We start from the raw sequence: 22,136 nt of genomic DNA on the forward strand, positions 1-22,136 counted from the left end.
CCCGGCCAAGGGTCGGCCGGCCAGTGGCCGGCCATATGCTCAGCCGGCCAATGGCCGGCCATATACTTGACCGGCCTGTCGCCAGCCCAAAGGTCAGCCGACCATGTCCAAGGCCGGCCCTCCTCCATGGCCGGCTCTCCAAGGCCGGCACTCCAAGGCCGGCCCTCCTCCAAGGCCGGCTCTCCATGGCCGGCACTCCAAGGCCGGCCCTCGTCCAAGGCCGGCTCTCCAAGGCCGGCACTCCAAGGCCGGCCCTCCTCCATGGCCGGCTCTCCATGGCCGGCACTCCAAGGCCGGCCCTCCTCCATGGCCGGCTCTCCATGGCCGGCACTCCAAGGCCGGCCCTCCTCCAAGGCCGGCTCTCCATGGCCGGCACTCCAAGGCCGGCCCTCGTCCAAGGCCGGCTCTCCAAGGCCGGCACTCCAAGGCCGGCCCTCCTCCATGGCCGGCTCTCCATGGCCGGCACTCCAAGGCCGGCCCTCCTCCAAGGCCGGCTCTCCATGGCCGACACTCCAAGGCCGGCCCTCCTCCAAGGCCGGCTCTCCAAGGCCGGCACTCCAAGGCCGGCCCTCCTCCATGGCCGGCCCTCCTCCAAGGCCGGCCCAACCTTGCTCACTCGGCCAAGGGGTCTTCAAACCACCCCTTGGCTGCCTATAAATACAGGGGCCGCTCCCTTGACCCAGGTAATCCATTCTTGAGTACTGAAACGCTGCCGAACTCGTACCTCGCTCGTTTCTCTCAAGCTTTGGCCTCTAAACACCCCTAAAACCTCTATACTCCACCTCAATCCCACTAATGTTGAGCGTCGGAGAGGTAAACAGGGGCACCCCCCCTGTTTCCCCTTTGTAGTTCACAATCTCTTGTTTGCTTTTCAGGTATCGAGACGAGGTGAGCTTCACCCACAGCTAAGGGACGACTTGGGATACCAAGTCCGACACGCTCGAGTCAAGACGAGACCACTTGGTCCGGCCTTGGGTCTAACCGTCTACGGCTCCTAAATAGTTGTCCGAAAACCAGCGACAACAATTAGCTAGTTGCAACAAATTTCTCTTTATTATTTCTAATTAATTAATAAAAAAAAATTAGTCAAATAAGCCACCGAAAGTCTAAGAATTTCTAGATAGCCTACATTTTGTTAATTTTTTGTAAATAACCACCTCAACTTATTTACAGCACTTAAAAAGACAAAAATATCCAAAAATATTGCATCTATTTAGGGTTTTTTTTTTGTCTTTTTGAGTAAATAAGTCGAAGTGACTATTTACAGAAAATTAACAAAATATTGGCTATTATACAAAATGTTATAAGTCAAATGGCTATATAGCTAAAAGACCCTTAATTAATTCATATAACTAGTGGATTATTTGTACGAAGTAGCCAATTCAAACTAATTGTTTAACAAAATAGCCAAAATTTCATAAGTTAGTGCATTTTAGCCACTTATAGTGTAAAAATACTAATACACTCTTAATGTTTGGGTGATCCCGTTTTTCCAGGATTTCAAAATAATTAATTTAAGTGTCCAAAATTTTAACCCACCATTTTTTTTAATGCACTTTATATATTTTATATCTGTTTTTTTTAACCTTGCCTTCAATTTTGTTAATCCAGTTTCAAAAACACAAACAAGCTATATGATTTTAGTCAAAGGTACATGATCTCAAAAAAATTTAATCGTGCCTTTAAAATATTAAATCCCCCATCTAAACAGACAATCAAATGTTTGAAGTCTAGTCATTTACGACGAGAAGCAACGAAGTGTTCAAAATATTTAATCATGCTTCCAAACTTTTTACTCCACTCTTTTATGAACCAGAAGAAGAAGAAGACGGTGATGGTGGTGGTGATGACAATCGACGACTAAGCCACTTTTCGATCGTCAACCGGAGCCTCACTTTGATTTCTGTCTCCTCCATCGCCGCCGTCAGAGAAGCCGTCAAATTCTCCGTGGCCGTTAGATTCCACGTCGTCCCTCGTCTTCTTGGCGACGCCGTCTTTGAAAATCGCATCATTCATCTTCGTTGCGGCGACTTTCAGATCGCCGAGAAGCTTTTCCTGATGGCGGCGATATCGTTGCCTTCCTCCACCTCTCCGACGCGGAGGCTCTTCCTCCTCTCCGTCGATTCCCTATGTTCATCGGCGATCGGAGAGGATTCCGGTCCCAAACCATCGGATCGACTGTGAGTTTCGTTTCCGGCATCGGAATTGTTCACTTTCATGCACCAGAGATACTTCTGGCTCCCCCAAAGCAGCGACGACATGTCGAAATTGTGCAGAGGCTTCCCCGCCGGTGCCGCTGTTGTTGTTCTCACCGCCGAGAAGTTGAAGCTCGGATATCGAGAAGGAGAAGGCCGGAATCCACAGCCTGCCACGCCGAAGAATCTGTGATTGTAGCACCACCGATCGGATTGCGGACAAAAGGCTGAAGAGATCGAAATCCATGGAGAAGAAGAAAAACAGATCGATAGTGTGGTAGCATAATAGCATTTTTGGGTTTTTTTTATTTGGGCTTAATTTTGGAAAATTGAGCTATTTTGTCAAGGTCAAACTTAAAAATGTCTAAATACTCGCATCACCCATAAATAATTTATTTTTTTTTAATATGTTTTTTTTTACTAAATGACTTAAAAAAATATGGACTAGAAACTATGTGTACTATAGATTTACTCGTTTATTTTTGTTAAAGATTATATTAAAAATTAAGTAAATAATGGCTGGTTTGTAAAATTAATATTTATTAATGACTACTTTAAATATATATTTTTTTAAATATCAATATAGTCATAATTAAATGGTCTTACTTTTGGCTACCGGGAGATCATGGCGTCATAAATTTGCATCAATCAACTAGTTAATCCAGGATCGGAACATCCTTTTCCGCGCAACCAAACAGTACGATCACTCCGGTGATCAGATCAGACCAATCTCAAATCACGTTTGCCATTTCTGGATTCCTCTGATACCCTAACACTGACCTCAGACGAGGCCGGCTCAGAATGTTCCCTCAGTTCGGCGCGACGGCGGAGACGTTGAGCAAGGCGTCGACGATGGTGTTCCGAATGGGCACCGATGCTCACCTCTACGACGACCCCGACGATGCCAACATCGCTCCAATGCTCGACAGCAAGTTCGATTCCGACAACTCCGAGGCTCTCAAGCGCTTGCTCGCTCTCATCGCCCAGGGATTCGACGTCTCAAACTTCTTCCCTCAGGTCAATCCTCTTCTTTCGTCCCCTCGGATTTCCGTTGCATTCGTTTGGTCGCGGAGAAAATTGAAGGTTTTAGTGTTGTTCGGAATTCGCAGGTTGTTAAGAACGTGGCGTCCCAGTCGCTGCAAGTGAAGAAGCTTGTCTACTTGTACTTGTTGCATTATGCTGAAAAGTATGTTTTTTTGTAATTTCTGATGCATTTCCTCAACATTCTGATTCGGATTATGAAATACATCATGTTCTTAGTTTAGATTTTTCTAAAAAGTTAAGTTGTTTTGTCGTTGATAATTTTGAATCGTAAACCTCTAGTGAGATTTCTGAATTGCTTTCTGAAATCTGAAGTTGCAATTACGAGAATTGGTGGTTTTGGGAATGCCTAAAGCAACTTAATTTCCAAATGTGATGGGAGAATATAAATTGATATGTTTGATATGAAAAGACGGTTGATATTATAAGTTGAGATGCAATTTGTTTTCCGCTTAACTTGGAAGAGGGGTCTTCTTTTTGCATTTCAGGCGGCCAAACGAAGCATTGCTGTCGATAAATTATTTTCAAAAAGATTTGGGGGATCCGAATCCGTTGGTGAGGGCATGGGCGCTTCGAACAATGGCTGGGATTCGGCTGCACGTCATTGCTCCTATTGTTCTGGTGGCTGTTGGCAGATGTGCAAGAGACCCCTCTGTTTATGTTCGAAAATGCGCAGCAAATGCTCTTCCAAAGTTGCATGATTTGCGACTAGAGGAAAATACAGCATCGATCGAAGAGGTCTGCCTTTGTTTGTTTATGACTAAATGGGCTGTTAATTAAATGGTTGTTCCATTGCTCATTGATGACTGTCGCTTATCTTATTTTATGGGTGCATTTTTGAAATTTTCATCTCTTTCAATGAGTTGGTAGTACTAGACTAGTATACCTTCTTTGAATGAAATTCCAGTTTTAGAAGGTTGTTTACAATGTATATCGTGATTTTAAGTTTGTTTGTCATTGCCAGTAAATATGGAAAATATGCTTATATATGATATTCGTGAGCATTGCATGCAAGAAAAGGATCTCGGCATTTGTGATCTACTTTTTCAGATACTTTTGTATTATATTTCCACTTGGTACGCTATGGCGACACTTGATTTTACTGACTGTGGATAGAACTACTTATCTTAATTCCTATAGGGTTGATAATTGTTCTGCCTTTCTGCAGGTTGTAGGAGTACTTTTGAATGACAATTCTCCAGCGGTTGTTGGAGCCGCTTCTGCAGCATTTGCTTCGATTTGTCCTAATAATTTGGGTCTAATCGGAAAAAGCTTCAAAAGATTATGTGAAATTCTTCCCGATGTGGAGGAATGGGGCCAGATAATTTTGATTGGCATACTTTTACGCTATGCAGTTGCAAGGCACGGACTCGTACGAGAATCAGTTATGTTTTCGCTGCACCATACAGAGAATGGTAGATCCGATAAGTGTGGCCTAGATTCAGATATGGACTTTTTATCTGTAGAAGATAATGGTGATATGGACCGGAACTACGAGTCTAAATTAGCACAACTGGTTTCGCAATGCTATATTGAAGGGTCCGATGAGTTCTTATCAAGATCAAGCTGCATAAGTAAAGGTTCTTCCGAACTTAAAGGGGAATTTTTTACATCGAGTAGAAGTAATGAAGACGTGAAGATCTTGTTGGAGTGTACATCTCCATTATTATGGAGCCATAACAGTGCAGCGTTACTAGCTGCTGCCGGAGTACACTGGATTATGGCGCCAAGGGATGATGTTAAACGAATTGTCAAACCATTATTGTTTGTCCTAAGATCGTCTAATGCCTCCAAAGACGTGGTAATTGCAATCAATGTTTATCGAATTTCATTTTTTTTCTTCATATAAATTTGCACTTGTCTTGTTCATATATCGTATATTGTCTTCTGCTTATTGGTTACATGCCTATCTGTGTCTTTTCCAATACATCCGAGTTTTTGATACCAGATGTGAGTATCTCATCTGAAAAGCAACTACCATGGTGGTGTCTTACACATTTGCTATTTAATGCATTCTCTTGTAAGTGTAAAGACATAATTAAAGATGGTTGTTGAGCTGCAAGGTGCAAAGCGTAGGTCCACGAGAGTCCAGTTTGTTTATCTAGAGTAGGTTTTACCTATAATAGTGTCTACGACTTCAGTTCCTTTAACATGAAATGCTATGGTCAGCTGGCATTTTCCCCTTTGTATCCACTCTTAGGCCAGTAATAGTAAGGTTCTATGGTGATATTTTACTCAGCTTTCGTCAGTTTCCTATGGTTCTGATTTATGTTCATTGACTATTATCAGGTCCTCTGCAACATTCAAGTGTTTGCTAAGGCAATGCCTTCTCTATTCGCTCCTTACTTCGAAGACTTCTACGTTTGCTCTTCAGATTCTTCTCATATAAAAGCTTTAAAGCTGGACATACTGGCTTCCATTGCTACAGAATCATCAATATCTCTTATATTAAAAGAGTTTCAGGTAAGTTATTCTCTTTCTCTTTCCCCTTCTAAAAATTGCAGCTTATGTAATTTGGACTACTGGTGTGGAGGAAAATATTTCCATGAATACATTTGATGGTAATATGATGTTTCGTGTAATTTTTTAGATGCTTTTGGACGAAAAATAGAGTGGTTCCTACTTTTTGACTTACGGCTTGCCCTTGAAACTTTGACCTTCTAGGGGTTTTCATTAGGACGTTTCCTCAGTTGATCGGTCAGCGGCTCTTTTAATTTTGGGAATATTGCCAGTATAGCACCCGAGTTAAATACCTGATGTTTAGAATAAAAAAGTATAAGATTTTTTTTTTTTTTTTTTTTTTTTTTTTTTTTTTTTTTTTCTGATAGAATAATGATTTCTGATGCTTGTACAAATTTAAAAATACAATGTGGTTGTATAACAAATCAAGAAATTACTGGCGAAAAATGTTGAACCCCACAGTATTCGAGCTGATTATTTAGTTGTTCTGTTCCACTTGCCGAAAAGTTCAACCTACATGCCACACCTTTACAGATTAAATACGCATTTTCCCCCACACTTCCTTGCAAATCCTGTTCTTTGCTTCTGTTTCATACATGTGGTTCATATACAAAAATCTCAGCATCAACCTTACTAATAACATTTATGATATATGTTTATTCACAGTTCATGATCAGTATTATGAGACTCCTGATTTTATATTAGTGATTTACAGGATTATATAAAAGATCCTGACAGGAGATTTGCTGCTGACACCATAGCTGCCATTGGTATATGTGTGGAACGACTCCCAAACATGGCTAATACATGTTTGGATGGGCTGTTGGCTTTAACAAGACAAGGTTTGTGAATTTGACAATAACGTATCTCTAAAATTTGATATTTTTCCCCGACTGAACGACATTGTCCCACAGATATATATGCTACTACATTTGCATCAGCGGATGGAGAAGCAAATGTTTTGATCCAAGCACTGATATCCATAAAGTCAATCATTAAACAAGACCCGCTCTGCCATGAGAAAGTATGTTCCTTTCCTGGTTTTCTCTATAGGTCCGCTTCATTGTACACTATGTTCTTTGGAAAACTCTAATTTCTAAGTGGATTAGGCTTCAATATAAAAATAGGTGCTTTAAACAGGAATGAGGTGATGTTTTATTATTAAAAAAACAGTGCTAGAAAAGGTGATGTACTGTTTACTCTATTCCTTCATATCAGAGGAAATGCTTATATACATATGAATAAATGCCACGAGATGTACATGGATATATATACTGACCATAAGAGAGTTTGGACCATTCCTGCACACCCATGTTAGCGTTTCTAATTGAGATATATACCTTGCGCATCATCAACATTTTTAAGTTTAGAAAGCTATGGATTAGAGGTGACAACCTCCAATCTTAGTGTGGCTTTGATATAATGTAAATACAGAGCTAAGAACAAGTTGCAAGTAAATATAACTCACTTTTGTAATTTCTTTAGTTCGCTTTCAATTGAGGTGCTTTTGAAGTCTCACATGAAGCATGTTAGTGTTTGCAGTGTTGCTATACTGCTATTTATACTGAGCTGAGTATGATTCTGTTTGTTGTTAAAGGTAATCGTCCAACTGGTTCGCAGTCTGGATTCCATAAAGATTCCTGCGGCTCGTGCAATAATCATTTGGATTGTGGGGGAGTATAGCGCCTTGGGTAATCTGATCCCAAAGTTGATAACCACAGTACTAAAATATCTTTCCTGGTGTTTTACTTCAGAAGCATTAGAAACAAAGCTCCAGATTCTCAATACCGCTGTCAAGGTATTTAATACTACTTTTGATATGTGATACTTTCCTTGGCAACGTAAGCTAGAAAGATTTGTTGTAGGTCTTCTTTTTCTTCTTTTGTGATATTGTCCTTGATATCTTATCCCTTAGCTGATTATTATCTTTGATAAGTGTTATGCACTATGCAAAACCAAGGGAGTCTTTGAAGATTAGTTGCTTTATAATTCTGAAAGTGAAACTCCTTTTTTTTTTTTTTTTTTTTTTTTTTTTTTTTTTTTTTTTTTTTTAAATTTTATTTCTGTAGGTTTTGTTATCTGAAAATGAAGAGGACAAGCTGATACGTGTAAAGGTTATAAGTTATTTGCTGGAACTCGCAAGATGTGACTTAAACTACGATGTTCGCGACCGAGCTTGTTTTCTGAAAAAGCTCTCATCATCATATTTAGATCCCGACACTGAAGCGAAAACAGATCTGGAAGCCAAATCAAAGGAGCTATCGCGTATGTGTGCAAAATCAATTTTCGGGGGCCAAATACAAGCTACTCTCCCCGAGATTAATCTGCACCGGATTTATCTTCCCGGGTCTCTATCACAAATAGTTCTGCATGCTGCTCCGGGTTATGAACCGCTCCCAAAACCCTGTAGTCTAGAATTCTCTGCTGGTCTTGAAGCAAATGCCGAAGGGGACCAATCCACCGGTGACTTGTCAACTACGGAGGATCTTGACTCATTATCTGGATCCTTGGACGAAGAAACTGCTTCTGAGTATAGCTCTCGGCAATCTGCTACAGGCTCAAGTGGCAGTGAGGTTGGTTCCGAAACTGAACATGATAATGGTGCTGATCCATTGATACAGTTGTCAGAAGCTGGCAGTGGTCGTACGTCCCAACATCATGTTCCTCCCTCTGATTCTGCCGATTTCGGGGACTTGATGTCAAAAAGTGCCCTAGAGTCGTGGTTGGATGAACAACCCGGTATGCCAGCTGTGAATACATCAGAACCAAGTCCAAACCCAAGGTCTTCAGCGAGAATCACCGTGGGAGATATTAGCAGCAAAATAAAACGAAAAAGTTATGCCCTCCTGGACCCAGTAAATGGAGACGGACTAAAAGTGGACTATTCCTTTTCATCCGAAACTTCAAGCATCTCTCCTCTTCTCGTTTGCGTCGATGCTTCATTCCAAAACTGCTCAACAGAGTACATGTCCAGTATAAGTTTAGCTGCTGAGAAATCTATGAAAGTCTTGGAAACCGGGGACCAAGTTTTGACTGTGGCTGAGAGGTAAATATTAAATATACTTGCTTCGAAATCTTAAATTCTAGGAATAAGTTTGAAACCTTTATCAACATTATTCAATAGCTCTTAAGGTTTCATATCTCCTTGATGTTAGAGGTTAGAGTTAGTCGATCAAAGTTTTATTGTTTTGAGATGTTGTGTTATAACCTTAGAATGATATGCAATCCACGTGGCGCTGATTAATATTCAGGCCGTTCTCCATAAGTTATCCATGTTACGGTAGTTATGTAGCTTAGCAAATATACTTTCCATCACCAAGTACTTGATAATCAAATATACTGTGTCCTCGAAAGCTTTATGTTTTTCTTTAATATGTTTGGTCCATTTCATTAATGGGAACCGGCCAAAATTTCCAAAATATCATAGTCAGATCATATTTCATATTAATTTTACGTCAATTTCGTCATCACTTAGTTGCATAATCCTTAAATTGATTTGACAGTTCATTGACATCAGAAGATGATGTCCCGAACTTTGTTGGACTAGAAGATGTCATTTCTCTGGACCCTAATCAGATGACAACAAAAACTTTCCAAGTTCGTTTCCATCACCATCTCTTGCCTCTAAAGCTGGCTTTATATTGTGACGGGAAGAGTCATTCTGTCAAATTGTGGCCCGACATTGGATATTTTATCAAAGCTGTTCCGCTGGATATAGACGCCTTCGTGAACAAGGAGTCTAAACTAAAAGGGATGTTTGAATACTCAAGAAGGTAAATAGTTTTTGTTTTTCTTTCTCAATCAGCATACAAGGATTTTTCTTGCATATGGCAATTTATGGACACAGAAATTTTCAATGTGCACAACAGTTGTAGCTTCAGCGACCACATTGGGGAGTTAGACGAGGGAAAAGTCAACGACTCGGTAATCGCAGACAAATTCCTTGAAATATGCAGAAGCTTGACAGTGAAGATATTGAGCAACGCCAACGTGTTTCTCGTGTCGGTGGACATGCCAATCGCCTCAAACCTCGACGATGCATCGGGTTTGTGCTTGCGCTTCAGCAGCGAGATCTTGAGCTCTGCAAAACCATGCTTGATCACAGCTACTGTTAATGGAAAATGCAATGAACCTCTGAATATTTCCCTTAAAGTTAACTGCGAAGAGACTGTGTTCGGCTTGAACTTGTTGAACCGGATTGTGAATTTCTTGGTTGAGCCTTCTCTTACCCATTCATAGTTAGAAGGTGGTGAAGGATCTTTTCACTTTTTGATTCTGGAAGAGGCATCCATAAGTATGTAAGTTGATTGTTTCAAATGTGTGTAAACGACTACAACCGAACCAAGTTATATTCCCTTTGATAAAAAGTTCTCGCATGATAAAATCTCTATATAGAGAGAGAATGTATCACTTGTATGCACATACCCTCAGTTTTAGGTAAATACAACATACTTTGCGTTTTCAAGTCTATTATTTAAAACCATGACCTTCATGTTACATGTTTTTTTTTTATTTTTTTATTTTTTATTTTTATATATTATTAAATTGACCCTCATATTTTATTAATGTTAAAAATCTATCCGTTAATTAATATTTTAGTTTATTTGCATGTTAATTTATCAATTGTATTGTACTTAGAGATAGGCACTCAAATTGATTAAGAATAACCTACATTAATATGATAGTTTCTTTTTTGTTGTACCTATTTTGCAAAATCAACTATCAAACCTCAATAGAAAATTTGGTTAATGGATAATTTTTTACAGTATTATTATTTTATATAATCCTGATTTCATAAATTAAGACGCAACAATCTAATATTGATTAGCATATTTAACATGAAAAAAAGAAGAAGATATAGTTAAACAGACATAACTAAGCATATGATTGCGATAGACTTGTGTTAAAAGATATGTGACTTTCGGATTTGTAAACTAACATATTAAAAGGGATAATATACTTAAGTATTTAATAAAAATTAGTTAACTTAGATACTATTAGATATTTATCGTTCATTCTAGCAAGCAGTTTAAGGTTGTAATCATATAAATTCTTATCAATGAAAGTCGAGATTATTATTCCGCTTAATACTTATTTCTCATGGTATTAGAGCCTAAAATACTTGAAACAAATCTAAAGGATTCAACCGAATTCCCGTGGCCAATCAAATTAATATCATCTCCATCTCAACCATAAGTTCGGCTCGGTTCTGGTGGACCGAGTTTCTCTGCAGCTCACTCAAAGCACACTCACAGCGTCTGTATAGCCTCGCACAAGCTGAAACATAGGGAATTTTATTGAGTGTTCTTAATCAGCCAAACTTTATGTCCATGAAAACTGAAATTTCGGTTATCTCGGTGTTGCAGCTAGAAGAAATAGATGATGGCTATACAACAATTCTACGAAACTTATAATCATATTGGCAATGTTGGCCAGCTGTTTGAGATTAAAAGTCGGCCGAGAAAGGCAAAGGAAGGTGAGAAAAATGTCACTCATTACTACACGGACCTAAAGACTCTTTGGCATGAACTAGACCTCTACCAAAGACAATGGAGAAAAAAAAAAATGGTTTTTTTGCTAAGAGTAAAATAAGCTAAAAAAACATATATATTTTAGGTTACATTAAAATTTTAGCTATTTCACTAAATTAAGTTTTGCTCAGAGTAAAATATAATCTAATGCACTAAGACTAAATTTAATCTAAATTTAGAAAGAGTATATTTTGGTATTTTACAAAATATTTCAAATGAAAAATAAGATAAAAATGGTGACCAAATGAATGTTCTGTAAGAATGTGTATACATGAATGATATTCATGAAATAAACGATCAAGATAAAAAGGATTAATATTAATTTTCCCTTAATAAATATGAAATATACAAAAGTAAAAAAAAAAAAAAAAAACAACAAATGACAAGTGTTTATCTTGTACACGACATGCCGTTTCCTATTCCTTCCTCATTGTAGCTAAACTAAGTACAACACAGCTATGTACAAAAGAGATTCTCAATCCAAAATCTAAAACTCATGAAGATGATAATTAATCTAATAAAAGGGTCACACTCACGCTCATTATTTGACTCACAAAACGGTTACGTGCTTAACAAGTATCTAAACTCGGAATCGTAAGGCTGAACCTCGACCATTTTATCAACAGGCAACTTTGCTTCCTCGTCCAAGCATTCCATTAACAAACGTTTCAACGACCCGGATCGAGGCAATTGGCTGTAAATCCACTCGACCAATGACCCCAAGTCATCTGCGAAATCGCTCATGTGCCACTGGAGAAGCTTCGGAACAACGACCTTTCTCTTGCTCGTCACGCTGATCGAAGCCTCCAAGTACTCCACTTTTGCTCTCTCCATTTCGTCCGCCACGTCGTCCGCGGTGTAAACCCTTAACTGTTAATCAAAATTTTAAACTTCTCAATAATGATAATTATAATAAATTTTTAAATTATATAGTACTCGAAATGTGAGATTGATGAGTTACCGCCGGAGAGGACCAAGTTCCGCGACACAAAGCAAATGTCACGTTTGGCTCGGGGTAGCCTAGACCATACGCGTGTCGAAGCAACATTTCTTTTTCATAAGCCGGTGCCTTGAAAAATGTTACAAAAATTAGAAAAAGAAATTTCATCTTAATAATGGGGATTTCAAGGTATGAGATTGCATTGATAATCTATTTGACTTACATTCTTTGACTCGGTAGGGCATCGGAGAATGAAGTGTTCAATGGCCAGAGCATTTAGTACTATCCCACCAACGTTTAAACTAGCCTGCCAGTTCAACAATATTTTATAATGTCATGTTTTGGGAAATATAGATTTTTTATTTTTGGGTTACTATTGTAGAAGAAAATGCAATACATATGCAACATGCCTTGTTCATTAGCGCCAACAACTTCTCTTCTGAAGAAGGCAGACCATGTTCAAGAAAAGCCTGAAATTATTTGTAAAACATATTTAATAGTGGAAACAAAACAAATATATGACATATTTTGAAATGTGTTACACATTGTATTATTTTTTCTTCTCTCAAGTACATGCATTATACAGGCATTGTAGATGTTGATCCAAAAAGCCAGCTTCTGTTTGTATGTCAAGAAAGTCAAGTCCACATCACAAAGCTTACTCATCAAAACCCTGAAAAAAATAAATAATCCCTCATTCAACTTGGTGATTCGTTACATTTTAGTATCTAACTTTTATTTCTGACAATTTCGTCCCTTCTAATTATGATAATGTAAAAATAACTGACTATTTAGTGGTAACTAACTTGGTTTAGTAGTAATTCTACATCACCTCCAAAGCAAAGGTCGTGGGGTTCAATTTCCACCGGCAGCAAATGCCCTTAAAAAAATTATGACTATTTAAATTTCTTAGAGAAGGGCATATAAGGAAAAAAAAACATCTAATTTTGCTTGTGAAACTAATTTATAAGAGCACTGTGATACGTGTCAGCGCACCTCGTAAAGAGGGCCCCACCTCAATGAGGTGCGCTAGCAAAAATCATTTTTTGAATTCCTGAATAAAAAAAAAGTAAATAAATAAACGGACCTGAGTTTTGCGATCCCGGCCAAGCATTCATGGAAGCGGGTAATGTCGAGGGACGAGGCTGTGAGTTGGAGAAAATTCTTGTAGGGGCCAACATCCCTCACAATGCAGTCCGAATTGGGGAATAAAATGGCATAAGGGTCCATCTTCGAAGGGGAATTAAAGTTGAAGATAAATGTTGGTGACTTGGCATTGGAAAATGGGGTCTTTCCAGTGAACCCTTTTGAGTTCATGCTTGAGAGGGTAGTGAGTTTTCTAGCTGATGATGGTCCTTCTTTCTCGACACGTGTGTGTTTGATCTCCACAAATATGCCTATCACACACTTTAGTAGCTCTTCTGAGAGCTCATTTGCCTTCACTTTCCCAACGTTCCTAACCTTTGATCCACCAACCCTTGATCTTGATAACTCACCCATCATATCTCCTGCTTAAAAACATTAAAAAAAATATACATTAAAATAACTAGCTTAGGCGAGAGTGAGACGTACTTCAATTCTATAAATGTTCCTTCTTTAAGCATTATTATACAAAACATCATCACATTCCTTGAAATGTTTGAATACTACAATAGTGTTACATTATATAATTCGTGACAATATACGCTCCCCTCTACAACGTTAGAGGTCCCACGAATAGAAGCACGTCTTTTTTTTTTAATTATTTAATTTTATTTCCCAAAAATAAAGTACAGAAAACACAAGTTGTTATCATCATCACCAAACCAAAATAGCCTTTATTTTAATTCAATACACGCAATGTTGTATCTTGGTATGAACAAAGGGGATTACTATTGGAAGAAGCTAAACTTCTTGCATCAGAAGCTCTCCTACTATCTCCACTGCCGATCGATCTTTCGCTCTTCGAGCTGTCGTATTTCTGTGACATTGATCGCCATTGGTCGTCGCGGAGCACCGATCGCTGAAGTTTGTTATGTTTTTGGCTCCTCATGTCCAACTCTCTAACTTGAGCTCTCTCTTGATACATCTGTAGTCTCAGCTCATCCACTTTTCTCTCCAACCCGAATATCTCGTCCTCTATCATTTCCAGCTCCGAAACTAGAGCCTTAACCTTCATTTTCATCACCGAAATTATTGACACAATATAAGTACCCTTCTATGTGGCTTTTCTCATTTGTCTCAAAGCATGTGTCCTTTTGTAAACTGTAGCATTTGTTTCAACTATTGCTGTATTGATTAACTTATAATATAGCGTTTTGGATGGTCTTAATGGAGATAATTTTGTACGTACGTACCGGAGCCGGAAGTGAGATGGAGTGACGTGGATGAGAAGGCATCGAAGAAGAGCCGTTGAGAGCATGTTCCAAAACTATTCTTACCGTTTCTTCTCCTTCTAGCTCCACTTGCAACTTCTTCACCTATATATATAATATAAAGTAAAGACATGGTTTTGGATGTAACAACAAAACCCCAGATGGGAAAAATTCATGATATTTTAAATGTACATATATATACACCTCTTCTTCAAGAGCAAGTCTCTTATGTTGCTCTTCACTTCTCTGCATTAGGAGTTGCTCAAATTTCATGATTGGTTCTTTTTAGTTTGATATAGAGAAAAAGAAAGGAAAGTATTGAAACCGAAGTTAGAGAGAGCATGAGAAGAATGAGGCTATCTTATTGAGGAGGCGGAGATATAGATAGACGCCTATTTTGGTCATTTCGGGAGTAGAATCGTGGGTTCCATTAAAGAAACTTTAGGTGGTTGTGGAGGAAAGAAAAAATAAAAAAAAAATGGGATAGAAAATGAAAATAGTAGAGTTAGTACTTAGTGAGTGGTAGTGGGGGTGGTGCTCAATTGGTGCAATGCATGGTCTGGTTTGGTTGGCGTTATTCACATGAATTCTATTTCCTTGGAAGTCTTTCAGATAAAAATTAATTTTTGCAAAGCGACGTGAAGCGCATGAACAAGGGAAGCTAAAAGGTTGGAATGAGTAAATGAAATGTCAAATATACAGTTGGAATGAATATGCCTTTCTTTGAAAATTTTGCTTTTTGCTATATTTAATAATTAATGAGGAGAGTGAAAGGAGTGATTAAGTACAAAATCAAAAATAATTTTTCGCCGTCTGTGGGAATCGAACCCACGACCACGTGGTTAAAAGCCACGCGCTCTACCAGCTGAGCTAAGACGGCTTGATGATAATGATTTGGCAATGTTATTAAAGAATAAAATTCTCACATAGGATAGTTTTTGCAAGAAAGCCCCTCGAGTTTATATTGTTCAAGTCTGGATTCAAAATAAACTTGCATTCTGTTCGTGACGTATTTTAAGAGGTAATGTGTGATCATTTTACTTATTGAGTATAAAGTATGCACTATTATTATCTTAGACTTCCTGGGTCTTGTATACATAATTCCTACTGAAGATTTTTATAAGTGCTCTTCGTGAATATGATACTTTTATTGTTATAGTTGATCAAACAAAAATTAAGCAACATTTCTTCTTGTTATAATATTTTGGTCGCCATTGTGTGTGGGGCAGTACGTTAAAGTCATCTCTCAAATTCAATACACATTAATTAAAGCAAAATAATAATAAAAATTGAAAAGTGAAAGATAAGAAACACATGTACAAACTACTTACATTAGTCATTTAACTAGGTTTTTTTTTTTTTTTTTTTTTTTTTAAACGGACCAATTGGATTTATATTATTTTACTTCTATAATAATACAATATTCACCATTTCTTCCATGTTTTTATTTTGGCCATTGTCATCACCTTCTTCTACAAGGCAAATATTTCACTAACTTTTAAATGAACATGTCCTTATTCTTTTTTAACTTCCAATTCTATTTTTTTTTCTCCAATGGACTTTTCACATTTTTAACTCATCTCATTTTAAGATATTGGATCATTGACATTGTGCGAGTCATAATCCGATCCACAAGAAAAACATCTGGTAAGTTGTACAATCTCACAGCCTTATCTTTGAAAGGTCAAAACGTTTTACGACTTTGTAAGTATGAGATTACATCATTGAGGATTGCTTTAATGTAGTGATAAGTACTGCCTATATATACCAATAAGATGTATGCATATTATTTTTAGATGCACATCAATTAAATGATGAATTCCGAAAATAAATGTGTGAGTAAGGATAAAAGACGCTGGGAAACTCATGTTTATTTACACGACTAATAGTCCATCTATAATCTATTAATTCGATATGTGACGTACTTGTGTATAAGAGTTACAAATCTATGAGTTCTTGCCAAATACCAATAAACATAAGCATTACTAAATTGAATGTTTTTTTTTTTTTGAGAAACGTGGGCGGTGCCACGGAGATTTCATTAAAAACCCTCACGTATGGCGGAGGAAAACCGTGGTTACAAGAGATAGAAGAACACACACACAACCACGTCACCAAGCTACACACAAAACTGGAAAGCCCTATCCCGGAGTACGGGGATGGATCTCCCTATCATCAGCTCTAATAGCCTCTTCCGAGCAAGGAGGGACAAGCCCCATCCAAGTCGAGTTAGAATTATGAACAACCGCAAAACGAGCTAAGTTGTGAGCCGCAATATTACCGAGACGAGGGATAAACATAATCTTAAACTCAACCAACTTACTCACCTCCTTCTCAATGAGATGCAAGATCGTCCCGAGCTTGGTCGTAGGGGTCTTCCCCCCAGCCACCGCCTTGACCACCTCCGAGCAATCCGAATGAAGCTCCAGTCTCGACCCGCCGATGCTGAGAGCTAGAACTACGCCTTGGAGAACCGCAAACGCCTCCGCAAGCTGGGGGGTAAATCCCCTAGCTTGGGAAAGCGTTTGCGAGGCTAACACCCTTCCGGTGTGGTCACGGGCAATGCAACCCACACCGAATCCTCCCTGGTCCCGATCTAGAGCAGCATCCACAGTCACCGAGATTGTTCCTTGCGCCGGAGGAATCCACATAGGCTTGGCCGAATTCTTATTCTTACTCTGACCGGCTCCCTTGTTCGCATCCCTAAACTCCTCCAGGAAGCACCCAGTCCACTGGACGAGCTCCGTCTGATTCCAAGCTTTCTTCCCCGAGACGACGTTGTTCCTGTGGTTCCATAATTCCCAAATAATAGTGATATAGAATTCAAAATTACTAACCTCAAGAGCGTCCGCCGCTCTGAGAATGGTGTCAAAGGCATCTCCCTCCCCGTGAGGCGGAAGGATCCCACCAAAGCCAGCTTCCTTCCACACCTTCCTGCTCCACTTACACCCCCAGAGAGCATGGTGGGTCGTCTCAGCCATCCCTGAGCAGATCGGGCAGCGGTCGTCGTTGATGATCTTCCTCTTGGCGAGAACAGAGCGTGACGGGATCCGATTCTTACACACTCTCCAAGTAAAGAGCTTCACCTTAGGAGGGACTTTTAATTTCCAGAACTTTTTCCACCAATCCTCCATCCTAGTCTGGTCAGACGAGCTGGCCCCCACCCTGACAGAGTCCATAGCCACTCTATACCCACTTTTAACCGTATATTCGCCATCCTCTGTGAAGTGCCATCGACGTCTATCAGGGACCCCTTCCCCGCCACTGGGGATGCTGAGAATCGCCCTAGCGTCTTCCTCCCCGAACATATCACAAACTAGTGGCTCATCCCAACTACCATCATACCTCATCAATTCCGCAACTCTCATGTCAGGGGGGATCAAGGGGGGATCAACCCAAGCAAAGAGTCTAGGTCTGGGAATCCACTTATCTCCCATAACCATGACCGACTCCTCATCACCAATGCTCCATATCGTGCCTGCCAGGATGATCTCCCTTCCCCAAACTAAGCTGCGCCACATAAAGGAGCTGTTCGACCCGCAGTGGCCGCTCAAGACGTCCCCGTGTGGGTAGTAACTCTCGCGAAAGACCCTGCCCACCAAACTATCAGGCCGTCTAAGGAATCTCCACACGTTTTTAGCTATCAAAGCTTGGTTGAATTTTTCCAGGTCTCTGAAGCCCATGCCGCCCTCGAGTTTGTTCTGCACGAGGACCTCCCAAGCACACCAGTGAGTCTTGTTAGCCCCATTGCAGTTTCCCCACCAGAACTTAGCTATAGCCGAGTGAATCTCCGAGATCAGTGTCTTCGGGAGCTTAAGGCAAGAGACCACATAGCACGGGATAGCCTGAAGAATAGACTTACTGAGCACCTCTCTGCCCGCCTGGGATAAGAAAAGACCATTCCACCTCTTAATCTTCTCCCAGATGCGTTCTCTCACGTAATCGAAGAGCTCTTTCTTTTTCCGTCCCGAAAACGCGGGGAGACCTAAGTACCGTTTGTGGCAGTCCGTCCTCCGAACACCTAGGGTTTGGGCAAGGAGCTCCTCGTCCTCTACCGACCCAACGTCTTTGCCGAAACAGACATCCGATTTTTGGAAGTTGACCATCTGACCCGAAGCCACTGAGTAGACACGGAGGGTCTCAGCCACGACCTCGCATTCCTCGGGGCAAGCCTTAAAGAACATCAAGCTATCATCCGCAAACAGGAGGTGAGAAACGCGAAGGTCTCCGAAACGGACTCCACTAATAGAACCCGCCTGTTCCCTCGCTCCGAAGAGACCCGAGAGACCCTCTGAGCAGAAAAGGAAAATGAAGGGAGAAAGCGGGTCGCCCTGGCGGAGACCTCTCTGTGGAATAACATGTCCCCGATTCGACCCATTGATGTTGAAGGCAAAACGAACAGAGGAGACACACCTCATCACTTTTTCGACCCAAACAGCCGAGTATCCGAGCCTCAGCATCACCGCCTTCAGGTACGACCACTCAACCCGATCATAAGCCTTCGCCATATCAAGCTTAAGGGACGCCCACCTACCATTCCCAAACCTTCTTCTCTTCATTGTGTGAAGCGCCTCGAAACCTACCATAACGTTGTCGAAGATCAGTCTACCTCCCACGAACGCACTCTGGTTCTCAGAAATGGCCACATGCATAGTACCCTTGGGACGATTCACAAGACACTTGGCGACGATCTTGTAGACGACGTTACACAAACTGATGGGCCGGAACTCGCTCACCCTCATAGGTTCCTCAACTTTAGGGATAAGGGTGATAATAGTGTCATTGAAGCTCCCCACTTATTTCCCTTCGTTGAGAATCCCGAGACAAGTCTCTGAAACCGACTCCCCCACTACATCCCAATATTTCTGATAGAAGATCGCCGGGAACCCGTCTTTTCCCGGGGCCTTGATAGGATCCATCGAGAAGAGCGCACTTCTCACCTCCGAGACCTCAAACGGGCGTTCAAGCTCATGATTCATCTCTCCCGAGATCTTGGGCTGGATGCCCGCAACCACATTCTCAATATCCTGCTGCGACGGACTCGCAGAAGTGAAGATATCCATAAAGTATCTGGAGATTACTCCTTCGATTTCCGTCTCGTTACAGCACCAAGTCTCTCTCTCGTCGAACAGGCCCCTAATGGTATTCCTCCTCCTCCTCGTTGTGGCCTTACGCTGGAAGAACTTCGTATTTTTATCGCCGTACTTCATCCAGGAGGCTCGACTCCTCTGCCTCCAAAACTGCTCTTCCTTGTCCAACAAAGCATTCAACTGTCTCTCCTCACGACGGAAGGTATCCATGCAGAAGTTCGGCCCGGATCTGCCCGCCAACTCGACGATCAATTTATGTTTCTCGATCCGATCCCTCATCCCCCTGTTTCTCTCGTAACCCCAATTAGCCAAGCCTTCTCTGCACTGTCTGATCGACTCTACCATCGTCCGACTCCTGTTCCCTTCTCTGTCCCTGTCCCAGATCCTCCGAACCACTTCATCGTATCCCGGGTCTCCACACCAGGCTTCCTCAAAGAAGAATCTCTTCGGTCTCCCTGGCCGGCGACGAGTCTTAGGACCCTCTGTGCATAACAAGAGGGGTCTGTGATCCGAATTCCAAAACCCAAGATGCTGAACTCTAGCCCGAGGGAAGAGGTCTTCCCAGTCGTGACTCGCCAGACATCTATCCAGACGTTCTTCAATCCCTCCCCTCCGCCACGTGAAGATGTCCCCCACGAAGCCCAGGTCCTGAACGTCATAGTCTACCATCATGTCCCGAAAAGCAGACAGCTGCCCCGGTCCTCTGTCCCTGCCCCCCCGGATCTCCGCATTCGAAGCCACCTCATTCATGTCTCCTCCAATTAACCAGGGCCCCCTATAATTCTCTCGAAGCCGACGAAGAAGCTCCCAAGTATGTTTCCTTTGAGAGGTAATCGGATCTCCGTAAATCCCCACAAACCTCCACGATCTCCCTTCCTCACTAACCAAGTCACCCTCTATATGAAACCTCGACATAGTCCTAAGTAAAAACTTCACTGGCTTTTTCCAGAGTAACATCAAACCTCCGCTTCTACCAAGACACTCCACCGTCACACAACCCTCAAAACCAAGCAGGACCCTAACCCTTTCGGCCCCGTCCCTCCTAAGCCTCGTCTCAGACAAAAAAATAAAATCCGGCTTGTAGTCAAGAACATGGGACCTGAGGGTTCCTTTCGTCCCGGGGTTTCCCAACCCCTGGACGTTCCAAATAAGGCCTATCATTGCGTTCGGCGGCCCTCGTCCATGAGGGGCGCCGCTCTCTCAATCATCTCGTCCTTAGTCGAATCCGAAACATCAGAAGCTCCTAAGTTGCTAGTAACCATAACCAAATCCAAAACTCTCGGTCCCTGGACACCTCCCAAATTGTCTGAAAAAGAAATAGAGAGAGGGGAAGGAACACTAACCTGGGTCTCCTGGTGAATAGGTGATGGCCCCGCGTTGCTCCGTGAGAGCTGGTCCCCCGCGCCCGTCCCTCCTACTCCAGCTTCAAACATGCGCGCCATTTTTTTGATGTTCCCGATTCTGGTCCTCTCGTTAGACTTTCTCTTTCCTGCTCCGCCTTCACCCGCCACTGATTTGAGCGCCACCCCAAGATCAATGACGGGGGCAAGGGTGGGCCCGAGAGAGTTGTTCTTCTGTCCCCCATTGAGTTCCGTGGCGAGACTGGGTCCAGTGAGATCCTGGTTTGGATGATGGACGGTCACAAATTTGTCCACACCTTGGTGAGAATGGGCCTCAGGCTGGTTAGAGGGAGCTGTTGAGGCAGGCCCAGCAGAAAACCCACAAACTCCCTTAAATTCTTTCCCAGTGCTAGTGGGCTTCGAGACAAATCTTAAATGAAAATGTAAATAAATTCTTGTTCTTTTTATTTTAGTTTTTTTTTTTAAAAATATTTATCTCTTCTTAAACGGACACACCTAACTAACAAATAGCGTTGTGGCTCAACTATTATAATTTTTATGTTGGCTTCCATCGTAAAACTTATAAAATACAATGTTTGTTGCAATTGTAAATAGAATACGTGGGGTGGTTATAACTTATGGAATGCTCTTCCATGTAAATTCCCACAAACACACATATCGACTTTTGAAAAAATTCAATTTAGTTCTCTGTCGAAAATAATAGCAGTTAGATATGATATCTATATAGTAAATAAACAAACGATGAGCTATTATGAATCTATGATATGGTAAAAGAAACAAACATGCAAATATGGAGTAGTGTAGACACCAAAGCATGTAACAGAGTAGAGCATAAAATATACAAGATAGGATAACGCCGTCTGTGGGAATCGAACCCACGACCACGTGGTTAAAAGCCACGCGCTCTACCAGCTGAGCTAAGACGGCTTGCGACACATTCAGAAAGCTTTATATAATTATTCGAATGAATAAATAACGGATGCTACCAGCTCAAGTCGTCAACCATTCAACTAGATTTTGATTTAAAATTATATTTTGTTTTGACTGGGAATTTAAATTGCACATTCTTAATATAAGGTGATACACACTTAAGATGTGACCCGCACATAGAGCAACTCTAGCTCTAATACTTAAGACAAAAATAACATTTTATTCTTTCACAAA

The 22,136-nt window shown here is 41.0% G+C and overlaps 1 protein-coding gene, 2 non-coding genes and 1 pseudogene across 4 annotated transcripts; 1 reads left to right on the forward strand and 3 right to left on the reverse strand.

Annotated features, from left to right (window-relative positions):
• The first annotated feature begins 2,791 nt into the window (after positions 1-2,791).
• Positions 2,792-10,143, forward strand: LOC149379169 (AP3-complex subunit beta-A-like). The gene is made up of 11 exons (XM_089602956.1): positions 2,792-3,212; positions 3,305-3,381; positions 3,725-3,974; positions 4,405-5,037; positions 5,526-5,699; positions 6,412-6,538; positions 6,611-6,720; positions 7,294-7,494; positions 7,766-8,742; positions 9,200-9,469; positions 9,566-10,143. Exons 1-11 carry the CDS (start codon positions 2,997-2,999, stop codon positions 9,933-9,935), a joined length of 3,405 nt encoding a protein of 1,134 aa, XP_089459082.1. The 5' UTR covers positions 2,792-2,996; the 3' UTR covers positions 9,936-10,143.
• A 1,399-nt stretch (positions 10,144-11,542) lies between these two features.
• Positions 11,543-14,885, reverse strand: LOC149379170 (uncharacterized; annotated as a pseudogene). Its single transcript, XR_016294195.1, has 9 exons — positions 14,726-14,885; positions 14,504-14,626; positions 14,002-14,319; positions 13,255-13,672; positions 12,741-12,840; positions 12,578-12,637; positions 12,391-12,474; positions 12,189-12,296; positions 11,543-12,097 (listed from the first exon to the last, which is right to left on the reverse strand). The product of XR_016294195.1 is annotated as an uncharacterized LOC149379170 (transcript).
• A 443-nt stretch (positions 14,886-15,328) lies between these two features.
• TRNAK-UUU (transfer RNA lysine (anticodon UUU)) lies at positions 15,329-15,401 on the reverse strand. Its single transcript has one exon. It is a non-coding gene; the product is annotated as a tRNA-Lys (tRNA).
• A 6,425-nt stretch (positions 15,402-21,826) lies between these two features.
• On the reverse strand, positions 21,827-21,899 carry TRNAK-UUU (transfer RNA lysine (anticodon UUU)). Its single transcript has one exon. It is a non-coding gene; the product is annotated as a tRNA-Lys (tRNA).
• Between the last annotated feature and the right edge of the window lie 237 nt (positions 21,900-22,136).

Source organism: Urtica dioica, chromosome 12 (genome assembly GCF_054948205.1).
Source record: "Urtica dioica subsp. dioica isolate 48M chromosome 12, U.dioica_male_clone48M_v1_H2, whole genome shotgun sequence".
NCBI lineage: Eukaryota > Viridiplantae > Streptophyta > Magnoliopsida > Rosales > Urticaceae > Urtica > Urtica dioica.